At 42.8% G+C, this 13,060-nt stretch overlaps 1 protein-coding gene across 1 annotated transcript in view; it reads right to left on the bottom strand.

Moving 5' to 3' along the window:
• Positions 1 to 897: 897 nt before the first annotated feature.
• KIF26A (kinesin family member 26A) overlaps positions 898 to 13,060 on the bottom strand; it is a 94,449-nt gene continuing 82,286 nt past the window's right edge. The window contains exons 10-15 of the mRNA XM_054286840.1: positions 11,528 to 11,690; positions 7,588 to 10,972; positions 3,975 to 4,165; positions 3,501 to 3,521; positions 2,949 to 3,099; positions 898 to 2,350 (exon numbers count right to left, since the gene is read on the bottom strand). Of these exons, the coding sequence (XP_054142815.1) occupies positions 2,175 to 2,350; positions 2,949 to 3,099; positions 3,501 to 3,521; positions 3,975 to 4,165; positions 7,588 to 10,972; positions 11,528 to 11,690 (4,087 nt within the window). The 3' untranslated portion in view covers positions 898 to 2,174. The remainder of the gene's footprint in view (positions 2,351 to 2,948; positions 3,100 to 3,500; positions 3,522 to 3,974; positions 4,166 to 7,587; positions 10,973 to 11,527; positions 11,691 to 13,060) is intronic.

Below are 13,060 nucleotides of genomic sequence, written 5' to 3'. Positions count from 1 at the left end.
GTAAATATAGCTGGTATTCCAGGGTATCAGCAAAGGGATCCTCCAGAAATTCTAGGTGCCATATTCCCTTGCATACAACCAGACACAGTGCCAAATATCAGTAAACAAACACAGTGCACTCTTTTCCAGGGATAAATCAGAGGGATTGAGAAGGGCACTCTTTTTAACACATGCAGTCAAAAAGCTATTTAAGCATCAAACTCCTGCTCTGATTCTCCCAGTTCTCCAGCTGCAGAATGAGGAGGAAGAAATTTACCCCACCTCTTGTGGGGTAAGCAAACAGGGCATGGATGCCACGCTGTTAGGGCTACCCAAGGAGAGGAAAAGAGGAGGGGAAAACTTCCCACAGATCTGCCTTTTGGCCAAATGGCTGGAAAACAGAGATGGTGTCACCAGAGGCACAAGGTTTACATTAACCCTGCCTGGAGGCTCCAGGCAGCACCAGGAGCTGAGGACCAGGCACAGCTGCTGTCCAGCAAACACAGAAGTGCCACAGAGAAATGAATCTAGCAGGTTGCCATGATGGACCTGTGGGGCCCAGGGCTTGATTCCACTTCCTAATATTCTTGTGGTTTCAGACCCATTTTTAATTGCTTTCTCTCATCAGGGAAAACAAGTATGTGAGCTGCAGGTCTTTGTTCTGTAAACTATCAAGTGCTAAGAGAATATAAGTATTATCACTGCTATTTATTTCACCCTTTGGTGTTTTGTCTCTCTTTCCTGATTGGTTTATGATGACGGATGTCAGAGCTCTGTTCCCAGTTACACACCTCCTGGGCAAAGAGACAATGCAATGTGACATTTAACACAGTGTACCAGAGACCATCCTCCCTCTGCTGAATACTAAAAATCACACACACAGCAAAAAGCACTTGTAACAATAGATGTATCTTTTATTCACAGATAAAAACTGAAGCAAGCTGTTATAATACATATTTATACAAAGGATTTGAAAAAACCATAAAAAGGAAGATGATTAGAAAATATGATTCATTATGAAATGTGGTATTACATACACTATTAAACCTTTTCAAAAGTATTTGTTTGGCAACAATTTATCAATAGTTTCCACACTTAAGTGGCCTCCTTCAAAAAAGCACAAATCTCATGCAGCATGTATAAACTTGATCCTGAGGGTTTGCCTTCCTTAGAAAAACTGTAAAAAGATATACTATTTGTCTTAAAAGTTCAAAATGCAAATGCTATATTTATAGTCAAAACTATATAAAAATATGGACCTAACTTAACATTTACAAAAACTTTTTGCTCCTTTTTTTTTTTGCTTGTTTTATGGTTTTGGTAATAAACATAATTCTCAATTCCTGCAGTCAGAGAGGAAAAAAGAAAACCAAAACAAACCACAGTGCCCTCTGTAGACTTCCTCACATTAAGTTTACGACTCCAAAAAAGACCAGGTCTGTGAAAAGTGAGGTTAGTAACCAAAGAAGTAGGTAAGCAGTTAATATATATCTATATATGTATATATAAAATGGAAAACAAACATTTATTTTGATCTGGAAAAGTAATAATACAAAACCTGAAGGTAAAACAATCATTTCAAAATGCCATAATACTCCTTCTCAATAGATAAATGTTCATAAAAATATCTTGAACCCTAACCAAGAAAACAATTATAATACAATTTTAATTCTGCTACATAAAACAGCTTTTCTATGAAACAAGAAGGCAAGTTCAGGTATGAAAACATAATTTACTTATTGCTTTTGCTACAATGTCGTTTGTTTTTACATATAGTCATAAATACACTATACAGTATAAAATATTTCGTAGGAATTTTGTGGTCTGCTTAGGTTTGCTGGCTTTAATTCTAGCACCAAATACAAAAATGAAAATCAAATGAACTTTAAAGGCACTTCCATTTCATGTTTGTTTGTTTGTTAATTAAAATCAGGGTTTGTACTAAATTTCTTCACTTCCCTCTGGTAGAAGCAATACTTGTTCCTACTTTTATCTTTGTACAGCTCAGGTCACGTTGAGGCACCAAATGATTTATGAACATTCCCCACTCCTCAGCTGTTTCTTTCTCTTACAACATTCATTGTTGCTTTTTAGTCTTCACCTTTCCTCCTTCACTTCCCAGCTACTTTATCCTTTTACTTCTTCATGTCAGACGCCCCAGCCTCACTTCCTTCAGTCCCTTGAGAAACCTCTCCTCAAACCTCCACCTCCCGCACGGCATCCTGCGCATCGCTTATCCCGATGTCGAAACACGTCACTATCATGATGTGTGACTTGCACAGGTTAACACACTGCTCCAGCTCCTCTGTCACTTGTTCCAGTGCCTCCAGGTACTCCTGCGACTCCTTATCAAGATCAGGATCCACTTCAACTGTCAGACAAAAAAAGTACTGAGTAAGAGAAACAGCTTATCATAAAACGTTATTCTATCACCAAGCAGCCAACGTGGCAGAGTAAAATTTAGTTTCTCTTGAACTAAGAGAAGTAAGAGAAACAGCTTATCATAAAACATTATTCTATCACAAAGCAGCCAACGTGGTAGAGTAAAATTTAGTTTCTCTTGAACTAAGACTTTTTTCCCCCACTTTGTTCAGCAGATATAAAACTCTACCTTGAGGCTTCAGTTATGCACAACACTCAGTCTGGGAACAAATCTCATGCCTCAATTTCCCAGATATAACATGGATCTATGGAAAGACTTTTTTCCTTCTTTGGAAAGAAGAATAATAAAGGAATAATAAAAATAACATTTAATATTAATGGCACCATTTAAATGTTCTCTTCTGGTTTGTTTAGATGGGTTTTTTTGTTCAAATAGCATATTACAGAAACACAGATTGAGTCACAGAGTATTTTAGGACTCAATTAGCAAAATATCTTAGCAAGTGATTAAGTTCTTCAGTGGGACTGCTGACATGCTGAAAATCTGTTAGAGGTTGATCATACTCCTGTTTTTGCAAAATACTTACAGTCTTCTTTCCACTTATTTGGATCCATCATCAACCTGCACTTTGTCTCTTCCAACTCTTCCTTCAAAATTTCGTGCTTTGCCTTTATTTCTCTGATTCTCTGCTGGCGCCTCTCCAGCATCTTCAGCTTGGTATGGAAGTACATCAGACCCTTTTAAGACACAGAAAGATCATTCCGTGAATTTTCCTCTTGTGAGCCAGCCCATAACAGTCTGACAAAAATTGCTCCCAGCTCACTACTTGTAAGATTGAGCAGGTGGGTTGTTTTATTTGGTCGTGAGGTTGGTGGTGTTTTTATGGGTTTTTGAGGGGTCTTTTGATTTGAAGTTTACATTAATGGATTCTAATCTAGAGGAACTGCAAGCTACATCACTTGAGCATTTGTTGCACTTCTCTGAATTAGCAAACATCTCTCAATACATTCTGAAGTTACTACTGTTTGTAGATAATTCTTTTTCCAGTAGTGAAAATTATAAATACAGCCTAATGATAATGTGAGAGTTACAGTTAATACTAAAACATGAATTCTTATTTTCTAAAAAGCATTCCTACCTTCTCAACATCCTGGAAAGGCTTTACAAAAGAAAGGGGAAAAAGGCATCAGTAGAACATAGAATTCTGGTCTCTAAAACAGAATTAGCTGAAGTGTTTTCTAATTACAAGTAAGTCAAACTCAGTATATCCCTGATTTAATAGAATCCTATCATTTACATAAAGAGTTAATGACCCTATGGTTGAGGGAGGCTATAAGGTTCCATCAGCCAGACTAGGGATTATGAAGTCTTCTCATAATGTATTCATTGGTAACTTCCATTTACACCATCAGTCATGTTAGACACAATTAATTTTAGACAGTAATCATTTTCATTTTCTGTGTTAAGGGTACACCAACATATGAATTGTAAAATTAATAATTATAGTACTTTAATTGCACTCAATTTCCTGAACACCATTCTGGCATTCAAGCAAGGAGTTTGTCTGTATATTGTAATTTAAGTTGTCTACAGTTGTAAAATATGTGCTGACCTCAGTTTCCTCTTGTCTGTGTCGCTGTAATCGTTCCACATCATCAATCTCATAAACTTTAATTTCAAATGGCTCTTTCAAAGTGCCTGGCAAAGGTGGTAGATCAACCCATTGGCCAGTGACACTGGGTTTTCTTCCTAAGGAGGCAGCATCTGGCAAGGGTGCAGGAATCAGTCTGCGACGCTGGAGACCTAAAACACAAAAACAAACATTCCTCAGGCTCCAGGAGACTAACACACTGCAGAACACACTGCAGTGAAAATTAAAGATCTAGGTTCTCAGTATACTTTGGAAGAAATGCTTTTCTTGATCTTTTCCTTTTAGTAAAATACCCTCAGGCTGCTAATTGAGTTGCTGCCTTGACAAAGTAGGTTTCACTTGGCTCCCAGATGGGAGCAACAGCAGTTCCTCTCCCAAAGCAGATGTCTGAACATCAGTTCTTTATTCTCTCCTTGCAGAAAGATTTTTCCTGGATTGATTTTTCTTTGGTGGACTACAATGGTATTCATTACCTTGCAAAGGCAGTGAGATAGTGAATAATCTAAAACTAATACTGATAATGACTTACTTATCTGGAAATCTTCTGCTCCCCCAGTTAAAGCCAAGCAAGGCTATCTAAGATCCCTGTCATTGCCCTACATCTTTGCAAAGCTCAAATAGTTCCCTCCAGAACCAACTGCTATTTTAGGGTGCTAAATACCATCAGTTTTCAGTGATTTTTTGGGACTGAGAGGCATTCAGAAGGCATCAACCCAGATTCAACTTAAGCACCTCTAATGTTGAGACATCTCACACCTTTGCATCAGCACCCAGAAGCTCAGTGCATAAAAAAACTCACCAATTATGGGAGCCTTCAATAGAATGCTCCCAGATTTTCCAAGAAAATCATACTGCTCCATTATCCTTCTGCTAGGGTTCAAGTTTCATGAAGCGGAGACTGACTTATAGCCTTCAGAAATGCTGATGCTTTTGACTGCAAGAGTTGGCACTCTGTACCCAGCATTGGGGTTTTTGTGATTATTCTCTTACCATTCTCTAAAAATTTGACCTTTACAGTACATGACTCAAGCACGAGTACATGCATAGAGCTGCCCAGGCAACATTAACAAGCCTGCAGCCCAATCCTTAAGAGGAGGGCTGAAGGCCACCAGAAACAAGCTGAAATGACACAAGGCAGCAGTAAATTTAAGCTGGCTTTAGGTGACTGGTGACAATAAATTTAGTAGCTAATTACCTCCTCTTATTAAAAAATAACTCACAGGTGAAGATTCTTGTTTCTTCTGCTCTTACAAAAGGGAGCACATCAAACAGACAAGGCAGCTCTGCTCAAAGGACAATGCTGCCAAAATAACTTCTGGGCTAAGACCTCTACAGGAGATGTAAGCACAAGTCAAGGCTGTTAGATAAGCCCTGTCATGAACTCCAACACGAAATCAAATTAAGACAAAATCCCAGCAGGCACCTCCAAAGTGAAACACCTCCACTGATATCCCAAAAGTTACCTGCTTTACATATTCTTAACAAAAACATATCTCATTCTTAATTCCATCCTGACTGATTTCTAAGTAACAAGAACAAAATGGGAATGTTTTCAAAAGGGGAAGACTTGATTCCACTTCTACAAAACCACTCTCACAACCCCAATCCGTTCAGCCTGAAACACCACTGCAGTCCTGTTGGACAAAGCCACACACTGTAACCCTGACCCTGTAACTGACTCCTCCCTCTGAGGAGGACACCAAACAGATGTGGTCAAACACGTGCAATAAGCAAGCAAACTTCATCTTCTTCCACTGTAGAAGCCAGGGTCAACATAATTTCTCCATTACAGGATAAGGAGACAGGTTTACAGTGACATACATGGCAGTAGGATGTGTCCTTAAATCCACAGACTCCAACATAGTCTGGTGTTACATAAGTCACTCCAAGAATGTCTAATAATGTGAAAAGATTACAATTTTTTTAGAACAATAATAGGTCTGAAACAAACATTTCTCGTAAGAAATATCTGATGCAATTCCTGGCAAGCCGCACTTCATGCATAAAACACATTATTTTCTCAAAGTCTACAGCACTCCAAAAAAGTAATACATAATTTACTGATATAGAGCAATTACAACTGGAAAAAGAAATAGTTTGTCATTTTTAAAGACTTTATAAGTATTTCCTGGGGCAAAAACAAATACAAATCCATCAGTGGGTAATGCCTTCTCAATATGTGTGCAACTTACACAGCTGTTAATATTGATTTGTGGGAAAGGTTTAAGAGGCAGATATGCTACGGAAAGAGAAGAGCAGCAAATGTTACACTAAGTTTCCAAAATGATTTATCACTTGCTGAAGCAACTCAGCTTCCTTGACCAGAAAGCCCCACGAGATCAACTTCATTCATTTGGTTTTACTGCCAGACCTGAGCATTGTGGGTATCTACAGGGATTGCAGTAATTGCCACGTTCCAACCAGAAGTTCAGACCCAGCACATTGCTGATATTTGTTCCTACTGTATTCCCAGCAGTCAGTATGCCCAGGCTGCTGAAGGAGGCTGCTGGTCACAATCTACATGGCACTGGTTGCCATTGGTTCATTAAAATACCACAGGATCTCAACCTAGGTCTGAGAAATGAACACTGTAACACCAACCACATGAGCCAGATTTTGAAGCTGACAACAAATGCACTTGGGCTGCAGCTGCACTTACATGAGCCCCAGCAGTGAGAGCAATAAAAAAAGGCTCCACAGGGAAGGAAAGGGGACCTGGCCCCCATACGCCCACCTTTACATGGTGTGGTCAGACACAGTGAGCCAGAGTTGCCTCTTTCAAGCAACCCTCCCAGTCAGTTTCCTACTGTGCATAGTATCCACACACACAGCCTAAAATTTCTTAATATAAATACTATTAGAGTGCAATACAATAGTGTTGTGATTAGCTAGTAGCATTCACCTAAGAGTCACTGCATCTTACACACACACCCTACTGCTCTAAGCCTTACCTTTGGGTAATCTAATGCATATTTAGCAATCCTCATTAATTCACAAACACTTTTCTCCCCTCCCAGCCTATTCTTTTGTTTTTAAATTACAGTCCTAGCCAGTCTCCCTGGCATTCTCTCACAGACACCTAGCAGCTGAGCTCCTCCTCTCCTCACTGCCCTCCTCTCACCAGTTTTCCAGGATCACTCACTTGATCCTCACAAAAACTCATCAGCACTCAGCCAGCACCTCACTTTTCCCAGCCCACCCATAACACCCTCCTATTTGGGCCACCCTGGCCCTGCTGAGGGAGGAAGGAATGTCCCCCACCTGCCGGCAGCCACCTGCTGCCTCCTCCCTCACAGGGAGGCTGCCGGCACCCCGGGGCACCCACACCTCTCCTGCCCTCTGCACCACAGCACCTGTGTCACACCTGCAGCTTTGAAGTAAAACAAATGACAAGTAGCTGCTGTCACAGCAATACACACGCACACAAAGTACATGCAGCCAGTCATGCTTTGAGCCCCCTCCAAGCCTCCTCTCTTCTCTGTCAGAGACGCCACAAAACGCCACAAACGCCATCCTCAGGATGCAGTGCAGCACCAACAAACACCTGGCACCAGCAAACACCTCCATGTCTCACCTGTTGACCGTTTCTTGGGGGATTTAAGGCTCCTCATGCGGCCCGGGGAGGACATCCCGCTCTCGCTCATGGAGTCGTGTGCTGAGGAGGCGCTGCCGGTGGCCTCGCTGTCCCGGATCATGCTCTCGTAGCCGCTGCTGCCCCCGCTGTGGTAGAAGAGAGCCGTCCTGCCCATGGCTGGCGGCAGCTCCCCACTCAGCACGCTGCTGTTGTCGCTGCCGTGCCCGCTGCTGTAGCGCTGCGGCCGCCGCGGTGCCGTGATCTTGCTGTAGGGGGACGGCAGCACCGGCATCTGCGACTTCTCGTCGCTGAGGTTGATGCCGCTGTCATTGCCGCTGTCAGAGTCGGTGGAGCCTCGAAAGTGTCCCGCCTTGGCAGAGCCGCCTGACACCAGCTCGTTCACGCGGCTGTTGGCGGCCCTCATGGCCTGCTTGGTGCCCATGATGGTGCCGCGGCCGGGCTTGCCGCTGACGGGCTGCATGGAACGGGGGGCTGCCTTCCCACCAGGGGCCAGGCCAGAGCCCTTCCCTGCAGGCTGTGCCAGGGACTTCACAGAGGAGCTGAGAGACTTTGACCCACTGGCAGAGAGGCCCCGGGTTTTATTCCCATTGGCTTGCACCTTCTGGTTAGCTGTGGGTTTGGCCTGGTTGTTTTTACCGGGTGCAGGGGCGGGGAAGGGCAGAGGTAAACCCATACTGGAAGCAACAGGAGGGACCCCCAGCCTGGGGACAGAGCGCCCTGCACGGCTGCTGCCAGTGCTCCCGCTGTCCCTCACCATGCTTGCTTTGGATCCAACTGAAGTCAGGCTGTCACACCTCTCCAGAGACATGTGGCTCCCATATCGGTGCACAGTTTCACTCTTTGACGCCTTCACCTTTAAGCTGGACGTCATCTTGGGCAAAGAGTGGTCACCCTTCAAGTTCATTTTGCAGCTGGTGCTTTCACTAAAGTAAGAGCCAGCTTTCAACCGCAAATCTGCTTCATCTTCAGCCTTTGGCGTGGCAGCTCTGGCAAAGTCCAGGCCAGAGGCTTTCCCCCCACTGTTACCCAGACCAACAGGTTTCTGCTCCAGGCTCGATTTACGCACAGGAGGTGTTGGAGGTGTTGGCCCACCTGGTCTGGGCAACATGGTTGATTTCTGTGGTGCATTCTTCTTTCCCAGGGATGATTTCAAGCTGCCAGTGGCCAGGGGAGCATCCGAATTCCCTCGGGTCACACACTCTGGCAAAGTACTGTTAGTGTGTGACACTGGCGTAACTCCCAGCGTGGTGGCTCCTCTCTTCAGCTGTGGCATCTTCATTGCAATTTCTGACTTCTTGGCAGCTCCGCTGGAGGATTTGCAGGCCATTTCACAACCATCCACAACCCTCTGCGCGCAGGCAAGCATAGTCTGTGACTTTGTTGGCCTGGATGCTGTGCCAAAACCCTGGGCAGCTTTTTCTGGCTGCTTCTCAGTACCAAATGTGTGAGGTTTTGGAGACAGCAGCGACTCTGCAGGTTTTGCTTCCAAGTGATAATCGGTGCGTAACAGCCAAGGATCTTCAAATATACCATGTGGATTCTGCAGCTCTTTATAGCTGAGGACAGTATTATTGTGGATTGGAGAAGAGGTAGTTTTTGTTTTCCTAGGAAGACTAGAATGTATTGTTTCTATCACAGGCGCATCACGAGAATTACTAAATTTGATTTTTACTGGCTGATCAGTGACACAAAAAGCACTTTTTATCTGAGATGCTTTGGTAGTTTCAGAGGTTTGAGGGCTTTTACTGATGCCTGAGGAAAGCTTGCTGGAACTCAAGCTCTCACTCTCCAGCTCAGAGAAGCAAAATCCACTGTCATTCAGAGCACTTTTCAGGGGGGCACATAAATGGGATGAGTCCAAGTTGAAGGGTTCCTCAGACTTATTACAATTGTAAGATGACTGTGCGACAAAACTGTCACTAGACTGGGCTCCATCACTTTCAATGGTACAAATGCTGACTTCACTAAGCCATGAACTGATGGAGGAACGTCTGCTGCTGGTAAAGGGATCCTTAGCAAAGGGCACAACAATATCAATATTTACACCAGTAGAAGTCTCCTGTGAGGTATAAGCATCAAACTCATCATTTATGCTGCTGATAATACTGACCGGCCTCGAACCCGATGCAAGGGCCTGAAGGGAGCAGTCACTGTTAAAGCTAATGATACTGGAAGGTCTCCCATTATCCATAATTCCACTGATAGAGAGCTCTTCCACCACTGTGAAAACAAGCTCATCCTCTCCATTCAGCTCAACAGGCTGCTGCAAAGTCACTGTGGTGGTCAGTATATCCCGATCAAAGCATTTCCCTCTGAATGCTGACCTGAAGCTGTGTACCTCTATCGCACCTGACTGACTCTGGGTGTTACTACCAACAAGGAATGTGCTTCCTAAAGGGTTTTGCTCAGGTTTGTTTCCCATCTGTTTGCTCATTCCCACGGGAGGAGTCCGAACTGCATTACTATTGTCCGGCTCCAAATTCTCAGCTTTGGAGCTTGGGGAGTGTTCTCTCTGCTGTGGAGGGGGAGGCGCTGGGCTTGGCAGGGGTCTCTTCACATACAAGGACTTTTCCTTAGTGACACACTCAGCTGTGGCCTTATTCTGCTCTGGATTCCTCAAAGGGCTACACCTTGAAGTCTGCAGGGAATCCGTGATTGTCTCTCTCTCCCCCTCTAGGACAGAGTCTATTATTTTGTTGTCAGCTCTGCTCTGCTGCTTGGAAAGCTCTGCTTTCAAGTGAGGTGTGCTATTTTCTTGACAGTTGCCATTGCCACCCCTTGGTGCAACAGCCTGGAAAGGAAGGTTATATCCTTTTTTGGGAGATGCAGTTTCTTGTGGAATCGGTTTCTTAAATCCTCCAGAAGGAGAGGACACCTTTTCCTTTATCAACTTAGCCTGTGCATTTTCTATACTTCCAGGAACAGGACTGCAATTAGACCCAACAGAGATTTCTCCACAAGCAAATTTCATGGGTTCCTCACTTCCATCAATGCACTCTAACCTTTCCTGCAGTTCAGCAAAAGTGTTGCATTTGAAATGGTCCTTGTCAGAACTCCTACTAATAGCAGAATTGTCTTTGTTTCTCTTCTTATTTAGGGACGGGATAATGGGAACAAACTCTGGTGGACCTTCATTATCTGTCAATTCCCTGTCGGACAAAGCTGCACCGTTGGGACCAACATAGATGACAGTATCACAAGACTGTTCACTGCTGGAGGAATAGTCAGGATCACTGGATATGTTCAGCACAGGAAGGTCAGGGTCAAGGGCAACAGTTCGTGGGTGGAATGGTCGCAAATGGGGCGGTCTCCGGACATGTCCTTCTTCACACGAACTCTCTCCTCCAGACGAGCTGGATGCATACTGCAAATGACAAGTAACAGTAAATTTATTAGTAGCAATTCATAAATAAGTATATACAAGTACAGAGAGTGATTAAAAGGTCAGGTTGCAATACAATTGTGCGTTGTGTATACTATCATAACTACATCTAGTAGGAAAATATTAGAGGGGAGGGTAAATTGAAATAACGTGCTACATAGATTTTACTGTATTAGTAATAATATAACAATCACACCTTTTCAGATAATTTCCATTAAATATTATGCATTATCTTTCTCCTCAATAATTTTCTGTTCCTCCTGTATTGATTTTTAATTAATACTGATAGAAGCTTTTGAGATAGTTCCACATGTAAGCAAAGAAAGAATACGTGTTTGAAACAAAAAGAAGGGAATTTCAGGATTAAGGAGAGGGGGCAGGATGATGGCTCAGTGCCAAGTCATTTGTCAGTTCCTCTCCTGAGATTTTATGCATTTTGTATTACTTCCTACCATCGAGAAATCCCATGTTCCCCTACTGAGAGGTTAGGAAAACTCATTTTCAAATGAATTAATTTCTGCTTTTTTGTGAACCAACCTTGGATTTCTTCTTTCTCATGCGGTGGATTCGCGATGCGAGCTGAACAGTTGTGAGAGTCTCTGCATAATTGGCTGGGGAGTCAGAAATGTGTGCAATCATAGTAGTCCTGCAGTTGATATTCCCAAGAGATTCCCTCAACAACATTGTCAACTTGTTGTCCCTGTGCAAAAAAAATAAAAACACTAGATTATTTAAAGAAACCGCCACCTTTTTTTGCAGAATTCTACACCACAAGCTGTGCTTTCACTCTCATGCACTCATGGTATGAGTAGATAAGAAATATGCTCCTGTTATTCACCACACTTAAAATGTGTCTAAATGTACACATACCAAGGTACCAATATTTTAATTTATCTGCCTGTGTATTTACAGTATGGTAAGTCATTCTGTTGCTTAGAAAATTGTAAACCAATTGGCTGATAATTAGTTTTCTCAGGTTTAGGTCATACTACCCAAAGAGCTCATGACTGCTGTATTTTCAGCTGAACAGACTTAGTACCTGGATAGTTACACTCTGTGAGTTCTATGCAAACATTTTAACAATAAGAAATATAAGAAGTCAACAGAAATTGTAAGAAATCCCTAACTGGACGTAACAATGTTAGATATCAGAAATACAAGTGTCACCCCAACTAATCTACTTTCCTTTCTGCCACCTGTGGTCTGCTCTGACACAGCAAAAGGGAAGCAGAACTTATCTCTGAAGGCCTTCCTGGTGATGTAAAGCCTCCACTGTGGACAGTAAAGCTGACAAGACAAGTGACATTTTGTCCTCCACTGGTCTCCAAGACATCTTTCCCCCCAGCTCCTTGGAGTAGGAAGCTCCCTGCTCCCTGAGCAGGTCCAGCCTGAGGGAACTCCTATCATGTCTGGTCACTAACCACAGTAGGTGACCAAGTTGAGGATCTGCCCTTCCCTATTCTAACCCATCCATCCTCTACTCCATACACAAGCCTAGCAAGTAGCCTGAGGAAAATATCTCTCTGCCTAATACAGAGAAAAGAAGAAAAACCACCTGTTTGAGATGCATCACTAGATAAATATGTGAAATGACATGATTGATAATGCATTATAACTTTGTGCTGTTGTTAAGACAAGCAGCAATTAAATTTAAGGACTGAAGGCCAAGTTCTGGTAAGGGTGCTTACAATGTGGCTGTTGTCTTTAAGCTGGGCTCCCCACAGGTGTGTTAGACACAAAATTGTTGTCACAGACACTCCACAAAGGAACACACCTAAACATTCACTTCTGCTAAACTAATGTGCAACATGGTGGTCTTCTTTTTTTTCATTTAAAACACGTATCATCCAAAAAGACACACAGAAATAACAACTTTTGATGACCATACTTGAGCAATACTCAATTATTTTCCAGAATTTCAGTACAATTTTTACAATTCCAAAAAGAGGATAAAATCCTATGAAATTTGGTTTCAATTATTCACTAAGTCCAGCTGGCTAAGATCAGCCAGAAATTCCAAATCCAGGAAACAAAGAGAGAGAAGGAAAGAAAACATCTTAGCCATTTTTC

The sequence above is a fragment of the Melozone crissalis genome, unplaced genomic scaffold (assembly GCF_028551555.1).
Source record: "Melozone crissalis strain CALT ecotype California unplaced genomic scaffold, PUWL_Pcris_2 ptg000056l_1, whole genome shotgun sequence".
Classification (NCBI taxonomy): domain Eukaryota; kingdom Metazoa; phylum Chordata; class Aves; order Passeriformes; family Passerellidae; genus Melozone; species Melozone crissalis.
The sequence above is the reverse complement of the archived record's forward strand: the minus strand, read 5'-3'. Positions and strand labels throughout refer to the sequence as shown.